Source organism: Podarcis raffonei, chromosome 13 (assembly GCF_027172205.1).
Source record: "Podarcis raffonei isolate rPodRaf1 chromosome 13, rPodRaf1.pri, whole genome shotgun sequence".
NCBI lineage: Eukaryota > Metazoa > Chordata > Lepidosauria > Squamata > Lacertidae > Podarcis > Podarcis raffonei.
In genome coordinates this window covers 45,606,667-45,629,007 of record NC_070614.1, presented here as the reverse complement: position 1 = coordinate 45,629,007, position 22,341 = coordinate 45,606,667, and the positions used below count along the sequence as shown (strand labels likewise).

Below are 22,341 nucleotides of genomic sequence, written 5' to 3'. Positions count from 1 at the left end.
TAGGGCAGATTCTAGTGCCTGAACCAGGGGTCAGCAACCTTTTTCAGCAGGAGGCCGGTCCACCATCCCTCAGACCATGTGGTGGGCCAGACTATATTTTTTTGGGGGGGAATGAACAAATTCCTATGCCCCACAAATAACCTAGAGATACATTTTAAATAAAAGCACACATTCTACTCATGTAAGAACACGCTGGTTCCCGGACGGTCCGCGGGCCGGATTGAGAAGGCGATTGGGCCACATCCGGCCCCTGGGCCTCAGGTTGCCGACCCCTGGCCTAAACTAACTTTTTTAGCAGGATGGGAGTCTGAGGTGCAGAGGCAGAGGGTGGTGCTGAGTGATGAGCTTATAGGCCTAATAAGGAAAATAAAAACTGACCAATTGCCGCATCTGGATGGCATCCACCTGAGAGAACTCAAAAGTGAAATTGCTGGTCTTCTAACAAAAATATATGTCCCTCAGTCCAGCCTCCTTACCCAAGGACTATAAAATGTCTACTGTAGCACCAATTTTTAAAAAGGGATCCAAATGGGAACTACAGGCCAGTTGGCTTAACATCTGCCCCAAGAAAACTCGTGGGAATTTTTCAGAAAGGTAACATAACCAAGTATTTAGGAAGACAAGCTTCACTGAAGCAGATCCAGCCTGTTGGACACATAATATTAGTGAACTGTAAATCTCCGTGCATGCAAACCGCATTTGAACTGGCATAAATTCTTTGGGCGCCATCAAATAAATTTCACCTCTAGCAGGGAGTCTGGCCTCGCACCACAGAGGTGGCTGCATTTCAGCGTTAAAAAGCAGATGCTCTCCTATGTGGTGGTTTTTTTAAAAAATTGCAGAGGACTGGGATAGCTGCAGGCAAAGAAGGAGTTAATTTTGCCCTCTCCCTCTCTCTCTTCCCACCCACCCCCCCTTTCAATCCCTGCTAGTACAAAAGAAAAAGAGTGTTCAGAAAGATTAAGAGTTTTGCTTTTACAATGAGGTTCACAAAAGCAGGAGGCGTGTCCCTTAAGTATGTGTGAGTGTGGAAGAGGAGGGGGCTTGGGTTTGGGGGGGGGTTGCTGGAGAGATCCCATTCCTGAGAGAGAGAGGGATCAGGTGCCCACTGGCTCCCCACCAAAGAGAGAGAGAGACTTGGGGTCCCCTCCCCAGCCCCCCAGCCCCTCCGCAGGGATGTCTCGGAGAAAACAGCGGAACCCCCAACAGCTCATCTCCGACTGTGAAGGTTCCACAGCCTCTGAGAACGGTGGGTTCCTGGAGGGGAGGGTGTTTTCTTTTGTGGGGGGGTGTCAAGGAGAGCTGGCAGGTGCCATGGGGATGGGGGATGGCAACAGTGTGGGAAAGGGTGCGTCATGGGGTGGGGGCACACCAGGAGCTGGGTGGCAAGGAAGGGGTGAGAAGGAGGCGAAAGAGAAAGAAAGTTTTGTTTCCAAACTGGAAGGAAGTTGTTAGGAAACTCCGAAAGTATGCTTTGTAACTAGCCGGTTGCCTGTATGTTCAGGGTTTGGGTCTCTCTACGGTTTACTGACACGCTCAAAACACATCTATCTAGGAGCATAAATTCTGATTGCATAAAGGTGCCATGCTTAGATACACATGCATTTTGTCTGTTAGTACTGAAGTCACATAAGAACTTTCTTTCCATCCTCGTTTTCTTTCTCTCTCTTTCTCTCTGACTTACCATCAGCAACCAAGCATCCACTAACATAATGGCCTCTACAGGAAGGATGGGCGATGAGATTTAAAAGCTTAGATGCAGTTACCAGCACATTCACTGGGTTTTCAAGGCCCCAAAGATCAACTGACTCCCAAAATGCATGCCATTTCTGACCGCTCCCTTGGAGGTGAGGGCCGATCCTCCCATTCTTTAGGGGGCAAGGAAGCGTTGTGTACATGAGTGATGCAATATAAATGAAATGATCATAAACCTTCCAAGAACCATGTCAGGTAGGCCAGTTAACCTCACTCATGCTCATTTTACCTACTGGGTGGGCAGAACTTAGTGCGAGAGAAAATTGGTTCACATAAGGACATCTAATGGGTTGGTGACTGAAGGCCTTTCCGGGTTAGATCTCAGCTTGCCACTATACCCCACCTCTGAGCCCCATTTGCGACCCAGAGATTTCCATCCTTTAGCTCCCACTGCCCCACAGATATACATTGTTGTTGTTGTTGTTGTTGTTGTGTTGTTGTTGTTTTTGTTGCTGCTGCTGCTATAACTATACCACCCTTCACGGAGTGTAAATTTGCACAGGTGTAAATCACATGGCAGTTTACAATATAAAACACAAAAATGCATAACCTAGTTACAAACAAAAACAATAAACCCCACCACACAAACCCAGTTTAAAAGGCCATATTGTTTAATTAGCCAAAGGTCTGAGAAATAAGGAATGTTTTTGCCTGGTGCCTAAAGATATGCAACGAAGGGGCCAAGCAAGCCTCCCTGGAGCCACCACAGAAAAGGCCCATTCCCATTCTGCCAAACGTCTCACAGAGGAAGCACCTCGGATGATGACTCCAGGGCCCTGGTCAGTTCATATCGGGGGGACACAGTCCTTGAGGCATTGCAGTCCTGAGCCCATGCCAAACTAGGCCTCAGTCTGCTACAAGAATAGTTCAGGCGCCTTGTAGAAAGGTCTTGGTAGAGCATGACAACTTCAGGTGACTCAAAGAAGTGAGTCAAGCGGCATTGATCAGGAAAATGGAACGAGAAGGAGGAGCCACCACCCAAGCTGACGGATGTGGAATAATCAGCATGACCACAACCCAAGCAATTTCCTTCATTATCTACAGCCCAGTCCTAGGCACGTTTAGTTGGATACAACTTCCACTGGGCCCAGTGAATCTTATTCCCTAGTCTTCAGGACTGCAGCCTTACACACTATGACTAGCACCATTTTGTTACATGCGTACTCACATTCTTGTTTCCCTTGCACGCAAAGGCTGCAACCTGGCACACATTTACTTGGGAGTAAGCCTCTGCCTGAACACAGTGTGGCTTTGTTCCAAGTAAAACAAAACTAGGATGGGGCTGTGCATTGATTTTGAGCATGGCCTACAGACAGCGGGCAAGGATTTGGCCACCTGTACCCTCCCTCATTCATACACAGCCAATCCATTGCGCCCACTGGAGCATCATTTCTACAAATGTGCCTTGATTCTCCCCCCCCCCCAATTGCTACGCTGCTCTCACGTGCATTTTTCTGCACCTTAACCCTCTCAGGCCCACATCCTGGTACCATGACATGGCCTGTCTCACCCTCTGTTACATATGTGTGGGATACATGCCCTTCCATGCCATCGCTGCCACAGGCCACTTTCACCTTGTCCTTTCCCACTTTAAACAGTCATGGCTCCCCCCCCCAAAGAATTCTGGGAGCTGCACTTTGTTAATTGTGCCAAGAGTTGTTATAAGGCCAATATTCCCCTCACAAAGCAACAGTTCCCAGAATTCCCTGGGAAGAGGGACTGATACACCACTATTTTCCCCACAGAGCTATAATCCCCAAAGTTTCCCAGGAATTCCCCTATTGATACATCGCTATTCCCCTCACAGAGCTACAACTCCCAGAATTCCCTGGGAAGAAGGATTGAACTACTGGGGGAATCATAGCCCCAAGAAGGGAATAGAGGGGTTTCCTAACAACTCTTGGCAACCTCCGCAAACTGCAGCTCCCAGAATTCTTTGGGTGGGATGGGGGAAGCCATGATGGTTTAACGTAGCATTATAGCGCTTTAAAACTGTGACGTGAATATGGCACAGTCTTTCTGCGTGCTTTCCTCGCCATCTTGTGTGTGTGTGTGTGTGTCACTCCCCTCACCCCAGAGAGCCAGGAAGAGACGGTCACACACATATGCATTCTGTCACACTTCCTCACACACATATTTTTGCCACACACTGCTTCTTTTCTCTCCCGCTCTCTTTGCTCTTTGTGCTGTTGCTAAGTAACTCGCAGAGTCCTAGATAGTCTCTCTTGTGTTCTCTCTTCCCCCATCCCCCGGTTCCCCATCACCCACCTCATCTCGCTCTCTCCCCCCCCCCACTGCCCCTTTTCAGTCCTTTGCTTGTGGCAACTGGACTGGATTGACTCCAGCTTCCTCTAAGAATCTGTGCTGGAGCGAGAAATCAGGATGGAGGCTGGTGGAGCAAAGGAGCCAATTAGATGCATCCTTTAGCTCATCTCCAAAAGGAGTAAATTCAAGCTGATGAGATGCAGGAAAGTTTATGGTCCCTTTGAGAAAAGTTTATTTAAGGGAAATCTGAGCACAGTTAAGCATGGATTCCTGAAAGAACAACAACAACAACAACAACAACAACAACAACAACAACAACAACAATATAATAATAATATATTAACTATTCCCCAGCCACTCTGGGCGGCTCCCAACAGAATATTAAAAACACAATAAAACATCAAACATTAAAAACTTCCCTAAACAGGGCTGCCTTTAGATGTCTTCTAAAAGTCAGATAGTTGTTTATTTGCTTGACATCTCGTGGGTGGGCGTTCCACAGGGCAGGCGCTACCATCGAAAAGGCCCTCTGCCTGAATCCCTGTAACCTCACTTCTCGCAGTGAGGGAACCGCCAGAAGGTCCAGGCACTGAACCTCTGTCTAGGCAGAAAGATGCTCTTTCAGGTATACTGGACCAAGGCCATTTAGGGCTTTAAAGGTCAGCACCAACACTTTGAATTGTGCCCAGAAACGTACTGGGAGCCAGTGTAGGTCTCTCAGGACCGTTGTTATGTGGTCTCAACGGCCGCTCCTAGTCACCTGTCTAGCTGCCGCATTCTGGATTAGTTGAAGTTTCCAGGCCACCTTCAAAGGTAGCCCCATGCAGAGCGCATTGCAGTAGTCCAAGTGGGAGATAACCAGAGCATGCACCACTCTGGCGAGACAGTCTGCGGGCAGGTAGGGTCTCAGCCAGGTTTATCATCCTGCACAAGCAAACATCATTGGACAATTTTTTGCTTTCTCAAATATACGGTGTGCACTCCAACCTGGTGCTTCTAAGTAAATTCACCCAGGTGGTATCTGTCAGAATCCTGCTCCATCAGAACACAGTGATTGGTTGGGAATATAGGGGATGGGGCAATCTTTTGGAGATCTTGGTTCTAAGATGTGACGGGTTCCGCTACTTTATAGTAGGGTTGCCATATTTCCAAAAATGAAAATCTGGACAGGCCAATTGCCGGCTACATACAGGAAATTCCAGACGTATGGCAACCCTACCTTAATAGTTGTGATGAATTTTAGTGTTGAAAGAAACCTCAAAGGTCCAGTTCTGTGCTCACTGCAGAGCCAATAACTCCTTGTGAGCAATTGCTTACCTACGTCTGTGTTAGAGGAAAGATGTTAGATTTTGTAAAGTATTTGCTGCTTGTGATGTCGTTGATGTTGTCTGCACATGTTGTCTTAAGAACATGGGAGAGAAAAGGTGCTGCTGGAAGCTGGAGTTTGATGACACGTCAGTTTTTAAGACTTGCTTTCATATTCTATATTTCTAGATTCCAGCAACCAACCTCTTGTGAAGCACACATTAAGCTGCAAAAGTGCAACCCCACATATAGGTTGAACCCAATGTACAGTGGTACCTCGGGTTACATACGCTTCAGGTTACAGACTCCGCTAACCCAGAAATAGTACCTCGGGTTAAGAACTTTGCTTCAGGATGAGAACAGAGATCGTGCAGCGGCAGCTGGAGGCCCCATTAGCTAAAGTGGTGCTTCAGGTTAAGAACAGTTTCAGGTTAAGAACAGACCTCCGGAACGAATTAAGTACTTAACCCGAGGTACCACTGTAACTATGTTAAGCTCATCCAGGTACCAAACTTGCAGAGTTCCTATGCTCTGATTGCAAATTATATAGATTTCAATTCACTTGAGAGAGCAAGTCTGTTGCAAAGACCCCACAAACATATAGCTGCATGACATCTTATTCCTAAATGTGATAAAACACGTTGCAAGAAACCTGAGAACCTGCTGGTGCATCTCTCAAAAGGAAGAGTCCTTTGCTTCTGGTGGTACAGTCAAACCTCGGTTGTCGAACGTAATCTGTTCCAGAAGACCGTTCGACTTCTGAAACGTTCGACAAGTGAGGATCAAAGGGCGGTCAGCAAAGTCAATGGAGAAAAAAGAAAAATACTCTCCAGAAGCCATTCGGCTTCCGAAAATCCTGGAATAGTTACTTACAGGGTTTTGGTGTTCGGGAGCCAAAACGTACCGTAATGGAGGCATTCGGGAGCCGAGGTTTGACTGTATAAGCTAGATGGAAAGTCCAACACTCCCTACATATCTGAAGAATGTCTTCCCTGGCGCTGGCCAACCCAGTAACTCATCTGTTTTGCACGCAGATGGTCCCGGGTTCAATCCTTGCCACCTCCCCAAAGTTCCCTGTCTGGAACTCTGGTGAGCTGCTGCCAATCAGTGAAGACAACAGTAAGCTAAATGGGCCAATGGTCTGATGCAATATAGGGCAGATTCCTACTTGCTAAGATCTGCAGGAGGGGCCCAGCTCGTGGGAACTTCACTAAGTTCAGTCAATGAGGTTATTGCATGAAGCAGGGCCTTCTCCATGGTGGCATCTCAACTATGAAGCTCCCTCCCTGTAGAGATCTGCTTATCCACTTGTTTACATTTAGGCAACGGATGAAAACATACCTGTTTTTGCACGCCTTTAGGGTGCATTGTAACTGGTTGTCTTTGCACATTGTTGTTGGCTGTTTTGGTAGATTTGCTTCTTCTGAGGCCCTTCTTTGTATGCCTCCTCCTGGAGAGGTGCGGAGGGTGGCAACACAAGAACAGGGACTTCTTTGCAGTGGCTCCCCATCTGTGGAATGCTCTCCTCAGGGAAGTTTGCCTGGTGCCTTCATTATACACCTTTAGACGCCAGGCAAAAACATTCCTTTTTAACCAGGCCTTTGGTTGATCTGATTGGCATCCTATGCCCTTTTAAAATGCGGCTCTATATTTGGGGGGGGGGGGCGGGTATTGGGTTGTTGTTTTTATTTTGATTACAGTGGTACCTCAGGTTAAGAACTTAATTCGTTCTGGAGGTCCGTTCTTAACCTGAAACTGTTCTTAACCTGAGGTACCACTTTAGCTAATGGGGCCTCCCACTGCTCCTACGCCGCCAGAGCACGATTTCTGTTCTCATCCTGAAGCAAAGTTCTTAACCTGAGGTACTATTTCTGGGTTAGCGGAGTCTGTAACCTGAAGCATCTGTAACCTGTAGCATATGTAACCCAAAGTACCACTGTATATATATATTGTGGTTTTTATGTTGATCTTTTCTTTGAACCGCCCTGAGACCTCCGGGTATAGGGCGGTATACAAATAATAATAATAATAATAATAATAATAATAATAATAATAATACTGCAGTGGGATTTTACTTGAGTTTTCAGTGATTGATTTTTTTCTTTTTCTTGATGTAAGGTGTCCTAGGCTCTCATAAGAGCAAGGGTGGCAGTGCTGTTTTTCTGGGAAAAGTGGGGCCAAAACTCCCCATGAACGCCTCCCTTGTTCTCTTATAATGGCAATGGCATCCACCTGAGAGGTGCCGGAACTGAGTTCCAGTGAGTTCCGGTTGGGGGAAAAAGCCCTGAAGGGTGGGGTCTATGAACCAATAGTAACACCATGTTCTGAAGTGCGTAAGACTGTGTGGTCTAATGGTCAGAGTGCCAGATTAGGACCCGGAAGGCCAGAGTTCAAATCCCCCCTCAGCTCACTAGGTGACTTTGGGTCAGTCAACTTTCTCTCAGCCTAGCCTACCTCACAGGGTTACTATGGGGATAAAATTAGAAGCAGGTACGCTGCCTTGAACTCCTTGAAGGAAAGTGGGAACAGAAATGCAATAATATAATATATTTTTATATTATATGTAATATGGAGTTTATTGAGTTGGGGATTTATTGGGTTGTTTTTGTTTTGATTTTGTGATTTTATATTCTGATTTTATCCTGTGAACCATCCTGAGACCTGCAGGTATAGGGCAGCATACAAATTTAGTATTTTTTAAATAATAATAATAATAATAATAAGAAGAAGAAGAAGAAGAAGAAGAAGAAGAAGAAGAAGAAGAAGAAGAAGAAGAAGTAGTAGTAGTTTCAGTTACTTCTTTCAGGTTGCAGTTCTGTATCAAATTACAGATCCTGTAATTTGGTCCTGTGTGAAGTCTTACAATATGATAATAAGGGCTGTAGCTCTGTGGTAGAACAGATCAATCCCTAGCAACAGAACTGGGAGAGAAACCCTGGCTAAAATCCTGGCTAAAATCATGTTGAGTTAGATGGACCAACAGTTTGACTTGGGATAAGGCAGCATCTTGTGTTTGTTCCCACAGTTTCAAAGGCACATACAGTAGTACCTCGGGTTACATACGCTTCAGGTTACAGACTCCGCTAACCCAGAAATAGTACCTCAGGTTAAGAACTCTGCTTCAGGATGAGAACAGAAATTGCGCAGCGACAGCGGGAGGCCCCATTAGGTAAAGTGGTACTTCAGGTTAAGAACAGTTTCAGGTTAAGAACGGACCTCCGGAACGAATTAAGTTCTTAACCCGAGGTACCACTGTATCTAGATACGCACTGGCGCAGAAGATGATAACATAGATGGGCAACTTTGTTTGGAATGAGGGGAATCCATCTAAGGGGAGCCCCTCTCCTTAAAAATAGATTGCGATTAAGATTGTTACAGATTTCTAACCCACCTTTCAGGGAAAGTTAGTATGATGCTATCGGCAGAGTGCTGGACCTAGGAGACCAGAGTTGGCCCTGAAACACCCTGGGTGACCTTGGGGGCCAGTCACTGTCTCTCAGCCTTACCTACCTGACATGGTCATTGTGGGGATTAAGTGTGATGGGGAAGAACCAGGTATGTCACCTTGAACTCCCTGGGAGAAAAGCTTGGGATATAAATGCAAGAAATAAAATTAAGAGCATAGATGAAAAGCACCCTGCCTTGAGCTCCTTGGAGGAAAGGTGGAATAATATAAATGCAACATTTAAATAAATATATACAGTATATTGTTGTGGGGATTCCCATATGGGGCAGCTGCATATTCCTGCATTGCAGGGGGTTGGACTAGATGATCCTCAGGGTCCCCTCCAACTCTATGATTCTATTATTAAATGTGGTGGGGAAGAACCAGGTACAGTGAGCTCCTTGGGGTGCGGAAAGTTGGGATATAAACATGGGCGTAGTCAGGAATTTTGTTGCGGGGGCAGAACCTCAGTTTGCTATGTACTTTTATTGATTATTATTGATCGGAGGGCAGATGCCCCTCCCTGCCCCCCCATATAAATGCAATATATATATATTTTTTAAAAATAGTTGTGGACTGCCTTACTCCTTGGATGAAAGGTGGGCTAATATAAATGTAACATTTTTTTAAAAAAAAGTGTCGATTTGCAAAATGTCCGGGTTTTTTGAGGGGGGGCTCCTAAAAGCAGGGCTCCTCCTTCGTCCTGGCTTGGCCCGCTTGCCTCCCTCCTCCTTCCCGGCTCTCCATCCCTCCGTCTCCAGGTGCGCTCCGGAGCCAGGGCGCACGGGGGCGCAGCGCCCTCTCCTTCCGTCGGCGGCAGCCGCCCTCCCGACACCAGAGGTCCCTGCTGCGGCCGGGTGGGAGCCGCTCTCGGCAGCCCACCGCTCGTCTGGCCGCCGCTTGCCTCCTCCTCTTCCTCCATCCTCCGGGATCGGAGGCGGCCGGGCGGGCCGAGATGAGCGGCTCCCGAGCGCACGGAGAGCGGCAGCCGGAGGAGGTGGCGGCGTCGGGCGACGGAGCCGCGGGCGCCGGCGGCGACTGCAGGATGGGCGAGGCCGCAGGTGGGCTCCTCGCCCCTGTGGCTGGTCCAGCCGGCTGGGGAAGGGGAGAGGGGGCGACCTGGCGGCCGTGGACTCCTAGCAAGGGCTGGAGGGGAAGCAGCCGGGCCCAGAGATCTCCCTCCAGGCGCCCATCTCTCCCCACGCGCTCCTGCATTGCCATCAACCCATTTACGCATCCATCTATCCTAGTAGTTTATCCTGGCCCTTCCTCCCCCCCGCGCGCCCAAACAGCCAGCCAGGTTCCTGTTTGATTTGCCATGCCCTGTTTGTGCCTTCCCGTCCCCATTGTCTCCATCCAGAAGTCAGAACCCCCTGTTAGCTGTTCTGTAGGAATATGGTGGATAATTTTCAGGTGTGCTTCCTTCTTTTCTGCCTTCCTTCCTTCCTTTCTAGAGAGAACGATGTATGAATGGGCAAAACCTTGCAAAGGTGGGTTGCTGGATAAGGGGGCTTGCAAATTAGTTGGATGTGGGTTGGGCTTTCAGGTAATTTTAAAAACCTGTTTGCCATGGTGATCCCAATCTTCTTTTCCATTCTTAAAATTGCATGAGATCTGTTTGTCTGCCTTCCCATTTCGTAGGATGATAGGATTTTGAAGTTGGGGGGACCCCAAGAGTCATCTAGTCCAGCCCCCTGCAATGCAGGAATCTCAGCTAAAGCATCCATGGCAAATGGCCACCCAACCTCTGCTTAAAAACCTCCAAGGAAGGAAGTTCTTCTATATTTTTGTTTCCTTCCATTTTTAATAATAATAATAATAATAATTTATTATTTATAACCCACCCATCTGGCTGGGTTTCCCCAGCTACTCTGGGCAGCTTCCAACAAAATACTAAAATACAGTAATGCATCAAACATTAAAAGCTTCCCTAAACAGGGCTGCCTTCAGATGTCTTCTAAAAGTCTAGTAGTAGTTGTTCTCTTTGACATCTGCTGGGAGGGTGTTCCACAGGGCGGGTGCCACTACCGAGAAGGCCCTCTGCCTGGTTCCCTGTAACTTGGCTTCTCACAGTGAGGGAACCACCAGAAGGCCCTCGGTGCTGGACCTCAGTGTCCGGGTAGAATGATGTCTTTGGCATGCCTGCCACGTTTTCTGGGCTGGCAGGTTTGTTTGCATAACAAGATGGCAATGAGAAGTAGAAACATTGCTTGCTTTCAACATATGGAGGAAACAGAGAAAAGTTTTTCTCCCTATTAGAACGGGGGGACACCCTGTGGCAAGGAAATACGTTTTCGCGTAGTTAAACGATGGAACTCACTGCCCGAGGAAGCAGTGATGGCCGCCAACTTGGATTAGAAAATTAGTGGATTAGAAAAAAATTGTGCAGGTTAAGGTTTTCGGTGGCTTACTAGCCTTGATGGCTTTGCTCTGCCTCCACAGTTGAAGGAGGTAATCCTTCTGAATACCAGAAGCGTACTGGAAACTGCAGGAAGGGAGAGAGCTCTTGTGCTCGAATCCTGCTTGCCACTTTCCCATAGGCATTTGGTTGGCCACTGTCAGAACAGGATGCTGGACTTAGACGAGCCACTGGCATGATCCACTGGGGCTCGTCTTATGGTCTTTCATTTATTTTTTTTAAGTGAGTATTTGCAAAACCAGGTTCTTGCTGGTGGGGGACAGTGTGTTAGGGGAGGGGGCTACACCAAGGCAGCTGCTTTTGCGTGGAGAAGCTCCTGGGCTCACTGTACAACATCTCCAGGTTAAAGAACCTCTGATGGAAGGACTAGAGGTCCGAAAGAGTGGCTGTCAGTCAGCCCTCACCATTGGCCAAGCTGCCTGGGGATTCTGGGACTTGTAGTGCAACACCATCTGGGAATCCAAGCTTGACAAATGCTGCATTAACTAGACATATGATATAATTAATATAATACAGTATACAGTGGTACCTCAGGTTATATACGCTTCAGGTTACAGACTCCGCTAACCCAGAAATAGTGCTTCAGGTTAAGAACTTTGCTTCAGGATGAGAACAGAAATCGTGCTCCGGCAGCGTGGCAGCAGCAGGAGGCCCCATTAGCTAAAGTGGTGCTTCAGGTTAAGAACAGTTTCAGGTTAAGTACAGGCCTCTGGAACGAATTAAGTACTTAACCCGAGGTACCACTGTACAGTATTTTTACATCAAAATATTGGCAGATCCTGAGCAGAGAGAGGGTTGTAACACAAGTTGGAGGATGTACCTAGTTGTGAGCATTAAATGGGCCAGCTTCCTTATACAGTGGTACCTCAGGTTACAAACACCTCGGGTTACAGACTCCGCTAACCCAGAAGTAGTACTTCGGGTTAAAAACTTTACCTCAGGATGAGATCAGAAATTGCGCGCTGGCGGCACGGCGGCAGCGGGAGGCCCCATTAGCTAAAGTGGTACCTCAGGTTAAGAACAGTTTCAGGTTAAGAACGGACCTCCAGAACAAATTAGGTTCTTAACCTTAGGTACCACTATATCTCAAGCTTGGGTCTCAAGCTGTTGTTGGACTACAACTCCCATCATCCCTGCTAGCTGGAATGATGGGAGTTAGAGTCCAACAACAACTAGGGACCGAAGTTTGAGAAACACTGGGTTAGAGTGTCGGATTAGGACTTGGGAGACCAGGGTTCAAATCCCCACTCGGCCCTAAAGCTCACTGGGTGACTTGGGGCGAGTAGCTCACTCCGCCTAACCTACCTGGGGATTAAATTGGGAAGAGGAGAACTACGGACACCATCTTGGAGGAAAGTATGGGATAGATAAATGTGATGAATGAAATAGATTGCTGGTCCAAAATAACCGCACCCCCTTTCTCTCTTTTCTCCCTTTCTCTGCAGGAGATACTGGGGACGAGACAGCCCCATTATCCTGCCCCGCCTGCCGTATCAACTTCAAGGATCCCTCCGAGTTGTCCGCTCACGTGCATTCCTGCTGCTCGGAGCAGCCCACCTGCTCCTCTGCGGCGGCAGCTACAGCCGCCGCTGGTCAGGACCACTCCAGCCTCTCCTCCTCGTCTTCCTCTTCCTCGGTGGAAGTCCGTGCCGAGAGCCCTCAGAGCATGGACGTCGAATCGGGGACGCTGCTGTCTGACCCAACCCAAGAAGCGGCCCTTCCCCGGCCCCCTCCCCCGCCTCCCCCAACACTGCCCGCCTCCTCCGTCCCCGCCGGGCACCTCAACATCCCCCTTATCTTGGAAGAGCTCCGGGTCCTGCAGCAACGCCAGCTGCACCAAATGCAGATGACCGAGCAGATCTGCCGCCAGGTGTTGCTGCTGGGCTCCCTGGGGCAGGTGGGCTCCCCGACCCCTTCCTCCGAGCCAGCCCCGGGAGCGTCTCTTCCTCCCAAGCCCCCCTTGCCGGTCTTCTCCATCAAAACAGAGCCAGGGAGGACCCAGGCGTCCAGCTCCCCTGAGGTCCCCAAACCTGCTTTCTTCCACCTCTACCACCCTTTCCCCGGAGGCGCCCGAGTGCCCAAGGCCGAGCAGCTCCTGGCTCCGGCCTTCCCCACAGCTACGGGCATCCTGGCCGCCCAGTGCTTGGGCACCGCCCGGGGTTTGGAGCAGGCGACGTCTCCTGGGCTCCTGCGGCAGAAGAACGGGGGAGGAGCGGGGGGAGGAGGAGGAGGGTTAGAAAGCAGGCTGGAGGAGAAGCCCGGAGGTCGCCACAAATGCCGCTTCTGCGGCAAGGTCTTTGGCAGCGACAGCGCCCTGCAGATCCACCTGCGCTCCCATACGGGCGAGCGCCCTTACAAGTGCAACATCTGCGGCAACCGCTTCACCACCCGCGGCAACCTCAAGGTGCACTTCCACCGCCACCGGGAGAAATACCCCCACGTCCAGATGAACCCCCATCCCGTCCCAGAGCACCTGGACTACGTCCTCACCACGTCGGGGCTACCTTACGGCATGTCAGTGCCACCCGAAAAGGCCGAGCCCGGAGAGGAAACCACCCCTCCGCCCACCGCCGAACGCAAGGCCCTGAGCGCCACCGAGAGCCTCACCCTGCTGTCCGGGGCCTCACCATCGGCGGCAGCCCAGGCCTTGCCCGGCTTCAACAAGCTGGTTCTGATGAAGGCAGTGGAGGCGAAAGGGAAGGGGGACGAGAACACCCCACCGGAAAGGGAGACGGAGGGTGCCCGGCTTCAGCTGGGGAAGCTTGTGGGATCGCTGCCCAGCTGGGCCTTGCTAGCTAATCACTTCAAGGCGGGCACAGCAGTGGGGCCTTTCCCCTACGTGCTGGAAGCGTCCCCCTCGGAGACTTCCAAGCTGCAGCAGCTGGTGGAGAAGATTGACCGCCAGGGGTCTCCGTCGTCATCTTCTTGCTCTGCTCCCGTCACGGCCGCCCAAGCTGTGGCTGGGTCCTCTTCCTCCTCTTCCCTGCCCGCTTCTTCGGGGCCCAACCAGTGCGTGATCTGCTTGCGGGTCCTGAGCTGCCCTCGAGCCCTGCAGCTCCACTACGGGCAGCACGGAGGGGAGAGGCCTTTCAAGTGCAAGGTGTGTGGGCGGGCCTTCTCCACCCGGGGGAACCTGCGTGCTCACTTTGTGGGCCACAAAACCAGCTCGGCCGCCCGGGCCCAGAACTCTTGCCCCATCTGCCAGAAGAAGTTCACCAACGCTGTTAGCCTCCAGCAGCACGTCCGCATGCACCTGGGCGGGCAGATCCCCAACGGGGCGCTCCTCCCTGAGACCCCGACTTCGGAAGGGGCCACCTTGGGGGAAGGCGAGAAGCAGCAGCAACCGCAGCAACAGGCCCCTCCGCAAGACGAGGAACTGTCGGAGGAGGAGGAAGAAGAACCCACCGACGAAGACTCCCTGGAAAGTGGAGGGGAGAAGGCCGAGGGGCCCTCCAGCCCAGAACAGGAAGCTCCGGGCCTCACCAAGGAAGGGGGAGAAGCGGTGCAGGCGGAAGAGGAAGACGGTGGCACCAATGCTGCCTTGCCATCAGGGCCAGGAAGCCCTCAGCGGCCCATGCAGGAAGGGGAAGAGAAGGCGGAGGGGGAAAAGGCAGGAGGGGCAATGCCGCAAGAACAGGAGGAGGAACAGGAAACCGGCGGGGAAGGCCCATCGGAGAAGCAAGAGGGCAGTCAAGCCAAAGAGGGGCCGACGCTGGTTTGTGGGATTTGCAAGCAGGCCTTCCCCGACAGGGCCGCATTGCGCAAGCATGCGCTGGCTGCCCACCACCAGGTAAGGGAGAGACCGTTGCTCCTTCTCAGTGTCTCCTATTATAGTAAGTGTTCTGCCTATCCCCTCTTCCCTTGTGATTTCCTTCTCCATCGCTTTATTGACTCAGGAAGTTGGCTTCACTTGGTGTGCTGTCTGTCCCCCTCTAGAGGCAGAGCTAGGGAGTTCAAGGCACCGTTACAGGAAGTACATCTCCCTTGCACAGTATTGACACAGGAAGCTGGTTGCACTTGGTGCTCTCTCTGCCCCCCTCTAGAGGCAGAACTGGGGCACAAAGGGCACCGTTGTAGGGAATACGATACCACGTTGCCTCACAGTTCTGGAGTGTGGCAAAACATCTTTATAGCCTTATAATTTTCGTTTCTTCCACTTGGACCACCCGTCAGGTTAAGATCACACGGCAGTTCATGATATATTTATTTAGAAGCGACAAAATAAAAGTCTGTAGCGATAGAATCCCTGTAAACGCATATTTATTGAAGCCCGAAGGTTTAAAATGCATCTTGGCAGTACAGCAGCAGCCCAGTTTGATTACCCTAGGCCTTACACAGGCTTGCAGCTTCCTGTCCCCATGTGGCGTAGCTTGTTGGTGTTTGTTATTTATTTTTAAATAAATGTTTTTCCCCGAAAAGGAAATGAAAGTGGCATAAAGCATGCATGCAGTAAACTAAATATATTAAGGAAATTACCAGAAAATTTAAAGAAACCGTTTGTTTTTTAAAAAAATAGCTATAATCCTGAAAGCAACAAAACAGATATCAACCTGTAACAACCTCCTCAATACACACACACACACAGAGACACACAGAAACCTGAATTGTGTGAAAGCACGAAAGAAAGGAAAGCAACATTAACATAAAGGAAAGGGGAGAAAGGATTTTTGGCTGAAGGCCTGTACCACGGTCGCTAGACCGTAGTTTTCTTGGTCAGAGGCCTGTGCTGCTATCGCCACTCTGCTTCGTCTCTCTCGCAGTACTTCCCAAACTTAGTTCTTCCACTGTTGTTGGACTACAACTCCATCATCCCTAGCTAGCAGGACCAGCGAAGAGCCAGTACAAGTTGCAATTTCAGCTGAATTTGGGGGAACCCGCTTGAAGCGTCCTTTGCGCCTAGCTATTTCATTTCCTTTGTTTGATTGGCGCATTGCAAACAGCTGAAAGTCTGGGAATTCTTATAATAAACCTGATTTGCAGTGGGGGTTGAATAATTTTGATGGCAGCTGTGGATCAAAAGTCTTTGAAACAGCAGAATATAGGCAGCCGCCTATATTTTGATGTTTGACATTGCACATGCGGGCACCATTGTCAACGTTTCCCTTTTTTTAAGGGAAATTCCCTTATTCCGAATAGGATTCCTCGCAAGAAAAGGGAAAAGTTGACAGGTATGGTGGGCACCATTTAAGGTGGTGTTGCTTCCATTGGGAAGCATGCTTAGAAGCCATGGCGAATGATAGAAATGGGACAGGGCCATAGCTCAGCGGCAGAGCATCCGCCTTGCATGCAGAAGTTCCCCGGTTCAGTTCCCGGCATCTACAGGTAGGCCTAGGAATTCCCCTGCCTGAAATTCCTGGAGAGCTACTGACCCTCCAAGTGTGCCTATTTTCCAGGGGACATCCCTGATTTAGAGAAGCCATTCCGGTTTCTGATTTCATCCTGGAATGTCCCACTTTTCCTTAAAGGTAAAGGACCCCTGACAGTTAAGTCCAGTCACGAATGACTCTGGCGTTGCGGCGTTCATATCGCTTTACAGGCCAAGGGAGCCGACGTTTGTCCACAGACAGTTTTTCCAGGTCATGTGGCCAGCATGACTAAGCCGCTTCTGGTGCAATGCAACACCGAAACCAGAGCAGTGCACGGAAACACCGTTTGTCTTCCCGCTGGAGCAGTACCTATTTATCTACTTGCACTTTGACATGCTTTCGAACTGCTAGGTTGGCAGGAGCAGGGACTGAGCAACGGGAGCTCACCCCGTCACGAGGATTCGAACCGCCAACCTTCTGATCAGCAAGCCCAAGGCTCAGTGGTTTACACCACAGCACCACCCGCGTCCCTCACCTTTCCTTAGGATGACCCTATTTTCATTGGAGAAATGTTGGAGGCTACGGAGTTCTCTCTCTCTCTCTCTCTCTCTCTCTCTCTCTCTCTCTCACACACACACACACACACACACACACACGCCATCTGAAGGCAATCCTGTATACAGAAGCTTTTAAAAAATGTTTTATTATATTTTTTAATATGTTGGAAGCCGCCCAGTAAGATGTGTGGGGTATACACAGTAAAATTATCCTTATGGAATGGGGCATCCCTATTTTTGTCAGAGAAATGTTGGAGGGTATGGAGCTGCTACCAGTTAGTATAGACAATACTGAGTTGGGTGAACTCAATATGAGGAAGCTTCCTGTCTTCTGGGTCAAACCAGCAGCATTCCTCCCCTTGTGGCCACCCGGACCATTTTAACACTTGTCCTTAAAGACTTACATTGACTCCCAGTATGTTTCCGAGCACAATTCAAAGTGTTGGTTCTGACCTTTAAAGCCCTAAATGGCCTTGGCCCAGTATACCTGAAGGAGCGTCTCCACTGCCATCGTTCTGCCCAGACACTGAGATCCAGCGCCGAGGGCCTTCTGGCGGTTCCCTCACTGTGAGAAGTGAGGTTACAGGGAACGAGGCAGAAGGCCTTCTCAGTGGTGGCGCCCACCCTGTGGAATGCCTTCTCATCAGATGTCAAGGACTTTTAGAAGACATCTGAAGGCAGCCCTGTTTAGGGAAGTTTTTAATGTTTGATGTTTTATTGTGTTTTTAATATTCTCTTGGGAGCTGCACAGAGTGGCTGGGGAAACCCAGCCAGATGGGTGGGGGATAAATAATAAATTATTATTAATAATGGGAGCATCGGCTCAGGGCGCCGCCTGTTTTAAATGCCCGTCTCTTTCGTCTTTCTCTGACAGGTTAATCTCAGTGGCCACGTGTGGAGCAGCAACCAGGCCCGCCGAGGGAGGCGCCTGCCCCTAGAAGGCCCCGTGCCGGTGTTGTCAGGGGGCCAGGTCAAGCTCCAGGACTTCCTGGGACGTGACATCCCAGCCCAGCTCGTGGGGGTGGGACCACTCTCTTTCTGGAACCAGTACACGGCCTTCCTTTCTGGAGGCCTCCCGACCAAGCCAGCTCACGGTGGGGGTAGTGGCGTTGCTTCTTCCTCCTCCTCCTCTTTTTCGGCATCCAACGCAGGCACCCACGGCCTCTTCGGATCCAGCGTCACCCCCGGGAAGGTGGCTCCCAGCGAGGCCAAGGAGAAGCCGCCGGTGGGGTCTCTGCTGCTGCTTCCTCCACCGCCCCCAGCCCCGGAGGTCATCCCTGAAAACCAAGGAAAGGGGGAGAAGTAACGTCATCCTGACGTAGCGCCTCCGTCAGGTAAGGCAAGGTGGAGGAGACCCATTGCAGCTGCAACTCTTGCCTGGTGGAAGTGGAAGCTGGGCCCCGGTGGGTTGGGTTGGCATCTGTCTCAAGGGACAACGCAGAAGTGAAGTCAAGCTGTTGGAGAGTCACAGCGCCTGCTGTGGCTGCAGGGGTCGATGTAGGAGAGACATGTTTTGTTGCAGTTGGGGCAGATGGAGGCATCCCTTTGTGCCTCTGCAGATACACCACAGCAGAGTGTGGTGTAGTGGTTAAGAGCGGTAGACTCATAATCTGGTGAACCGGGTTCGCGTCCCCGCTCCTCCACATGCAGCTGCTGGGTGACCTTGGGCTAGTCACACTTCTTTGACGTCTCTTAGCCCCACTCACCTCACAGAGTGTTTGTTGTGGGGGAGGAAGGGAAAGGAGAATGTTGGCCGCTTTGAGACCCCTTCGGGTAGTGATAAAGCAGGATATCAAATCCAAACTCTTCTTCTTTCTGGGCCATTTCTCCTGTGGTCACTGCTGTGGGTGCACAACCTGTCTGTCCATTTCCAGCCGCTGTGCAACTTTGCGACACGGAATTTGCTGGCCAAAGCTCAGCCAGAAGTGGGATTTGTAATTCTATGAAATTCTGAAATCTGACCGGTGATAGGATTTGTGATTCGCGGCAAAGGGAGGTTGGATTCATGGGACCCAGGTTTATGGGCTTGGGTGGAGGGTGTTACGAGCAGCGCCCTTGGTGGTTTGCTATGTATGCCGTCACTGCCTTGAGCAATCCAACCCATTGCTGTTCTGCCCAGTGTATCTGCTGCTGGAAGCCACTTCAATAATAATAATAATAATTTTTATTTATACCCCGCCCTCCCCAGCCAACGCCGGGCTCAGGGCAGCTAACAAGCAATAATAAAAACAAGTTGAATGAATACAACTTAAAAACAAGATTAAAATACAACATTGAAACATTAAAATGCAGCCTCATCACAGGAGGAGAATGGAAAAAAGAAAGAGGGAGATGGGATCAGGCTGGTTCCAAGCCAAAGGCAAGGCAGAACAACTCTGTTTTACAGGCCCTGCGGAAAGAAACCAGATCCTGCAGGGCCCTGGTCTCATGAGACAGAGCATTCCACCAGGCCGGAGCCAGTGTTGAAAAAGCCATGGCTCTGGTTGAGGCTAATCTAACTTCCTTAGGGCCCGGGACATCTGGGGTGTTACTATTTATGGACCTTAAGGTTCTCCATGGGGCATACCGGGAGAGGCGGTCCTGTAGGTACGAGGATCCTACTTTGAGATCGTGTGTTGGTGGGGCAGATCTGCTGCACTCTAGATGTTGCTGAACAACCGCCCCCATCATCCCTGACCACTGGCTATGCTGGCTGGGGTTAATGGGAGTGGGGAGTCCAGCAATATTGGGGTCGCCACAGGTTCCACACTCCTGATTTCGCCCATGGAAACAGCTTTAAAAGGTGCAAAGCAGAGAGAGAACATTCCTTTTCTCCCTCTCACTAGATGGTCCTTGTGTGGGGGAGATGATGGCTCGGATGTGATTGGGGAGGACTCTGCTTTATAAAGTGGGCTGTAGCTCATTACCACGGCATCTAATTTGCATGCAGAAGGTCCCAGGTCCCTTGGCGTCGCCATGTACAGCTGGGAATGCCCCCTGCTTAAAAAGACATGGAGAACTGCTGCCCAGTCAGTGTAGACAATACTGAGCTAAGATGGACCCAGCAGCCTCCAGTAAAAGACAGCTTCCTCTATCCCTACGCTCAGGGCAAGGTAGAGACATTCTGAAGCAGCAACAAATACAGGCATGGTTTGCATATTCTTTATCCTCCCAATGTAAAACTAGGGTTGCCATACGTCTGGAATTTCTCAGACGTAGCCAGGATTCGTCAGAAAACTCTTCAATGTCCAGGAAAATCCAGACGTATTGCAACACATGTCGAAAGCGTAGATTTTGGCAAATTTCCTTTAAAATAGCTCAGAAACTTCTCTCTCTTTTTTGAGATTTTGCAAAAGAAAGCTCAACAACTTTTGTCTCCAGTTTTTCACTTTTTGAAATATGGCAACCCTGTCGAAACTTCCAGAGTTAGCAAGGAGAGGCGAGAGTAAATTGATGGGGACTGTTGGGCTGAAGGAGGGAAGGGAGCACAGCGTGTTGCTGCTAGCCTGGGAATGGCTGTCTTTTGAATTAAATAATAATAATAATAATAATAATAATAATAATAATAATAATAATTTATTATTTGTACCCCACCCATCTGGCTGGGTTTCCCCAGCCACTCTGGGCGGCTTCCACAGAGACCAAAAATACACTAAAATGTCACACATTAAAAACTTCCCTGAATGTGAATGTTAGCCCAGCATCCTGTTCCCAAAGGTATCCAATTGGATGTCTCCAAGAAACCTGTTAAAAGGTGCAGAAGACCCTATTTTTAGTTCCCCGCACATTTAAGGCATTTCTAGATTTCTCCTCAGCCCCGAAAGGCTCCTTGAATAGCTTACAAATAGCAACAATGAGTCACATCTCCGCTTGCGGTCTAAGAGATAGAACACTTAAGGAAAAAGGGGTGAGGAGGGAAGAGGAAAGCAAGCAAACACATGCACCAGTTCTTCAGTGTTACAGAGTTCATAACGATGAGCAGATTTTGGAAAGTTTGGTCATCCACTCTCTGGATCGACTTTGCAGGATGCTTTGCCATGAACAAAGCAGTCACGTTTTTGCGAGGCGGGTGTCAAAGTAGTGATTTGCAAGGAGCTAGACCAAAGGGTGAGTCAGTGTGGTTTCTTTTTCCCTAATTTTTTTCTTTTTTTTTTAAAAAAAAACTTTATTCCAAAACCGAAAAAGAATTACAAACATCAAATTCAAAATCCATATTAGTTTTGTAACATAAGCCTATTACATAGTTGACTAGATTAAAATACACCTAATCGCTATAGACTTCCCTTTGCTATATATAAATGCAACGCAATTAGAAATATTATATTAGAAATTTTTATAAATTCTCCACTTCCCTTTACCCATGTGTGATTTCAATATATTTTTCTAACGTCTTCCATCTTGTTGTGTTGTTGTAGTTTAATAATTATTCACTTGATTCTTTTATTATTTCCTTGCTTACCCCTGCACGTTTTACACGTTATCTATTAATATTCCAGTTCCGGAACCAACTTTTTTCTTTTCCTTTCCTATCTTTTCCAGGCGGAACTGTTTTAGCGATACCCAGGCTGGCGGGGATGCGCCCCCCCCCTTTCCCCAAGCGCAGTCCCGCAAGAAGAGAAGTGGCTCCGGTCTTAATTTTAGCAACATTTTAGTCTTTTACTTTTAAAATGTAGCTTGGATGTCCGTCGGCCGAAAGGCAGGATCCTGTTGCGGGTCAGGGAAGCACGGCAAACACCCTGCACCCATGGGGAGAAGAAAAAGGAAGTGAAAGTGTGTCTCATTTAGATTAGGGCAAGGATGCCGGACGGTCCATTCAAGCGAAGGGAAGGATATCTTGAGCTCCCCAATAAAAGCAGTTTGACAGAACTACCAAGTCTATGGCTCTTTATTTCTACAAAGAGCTGGAGGGCCGCCTGGTTTAGCCCCCTGATGTTGACCCCCAACACACACACACACACACACACACACACACTGCAATTGATGCAAGCCAAAAGGGTCTCTCTTCATGTACACTTCAAATACAGGTAACTCACAGCTGTGTGTAACTCACAACTCACATTTAACTTGCACGATTGCACGGGTGGGGTGGAATAGATAAATGAATGGAGAGCGGAAGAAACTCAAACTTTGGTTAACAGCCCTCCACCCCTTGCAAGGGGTGGGGGCAGTTCCCTGGGTTCCTGGCTTTATACATTTTTTTAGTACAGTGGTACCTTGGTTTACAACCATAATCCGTTCCGGAGGTCCGTTTGTAAACCAAAACAGGTGGTAGCCCAAGGCACGCTTTCGCCAGTGGGGCCTTCAAAAAAA

General features: G+C 49.3%; 1 protein-coding gene across 3 annotated transcripts; it reads left to right on the top strand.

Moving 5' to 3' along the window:
- The first annotated feature begins 1,070 nt into the window (after positions 1 to 1,070).
- On the top strand, positions 1,071 to 21,897 carry SALL2 (spalt like transcription factor 2). 3 transcript variants are annotated; one of them, XM_053361346.1, is made up of 5 exons: positions 9,618 to 9,831; positions 10,225 to 10,260; positions 12,635 to 14,979; positions 17,927 to 18,386; positions 21,571 to 21,897. In XM_053361346.1, exons 1-4 carry the CDS (start codon positions 9,726 to 9,728, stop codon positions 18,356 to 18,358), a joined length of 2,919 nt encoding a protein of 972 aa, XP_053217321.1. In that variant the 5' UTR covers positions 9,618 to 9,725; the 3' UTR covers positions 18,359 to 18,386; positions 21,571 to 21,897. The 3 variants fall into 3 exon arrangements, with proteins under 3 accessions (XP_053217320.1, XP_053217321.1, XP_053217322.1); XM_053361345.1 differs by lacking the exons at positions 9,618 to 9,831; positions 10,225 to 10,260 and adding an exon at positions 1,071 to 1,249; XM_053361347.1 differs by lacking the exon at positions 10,225 to 10,260 and having other exon boundaries at positions 9,621 to 9,831.
- Positions 21,898 to 22,341: the final 444 nt, after the last annotated feature.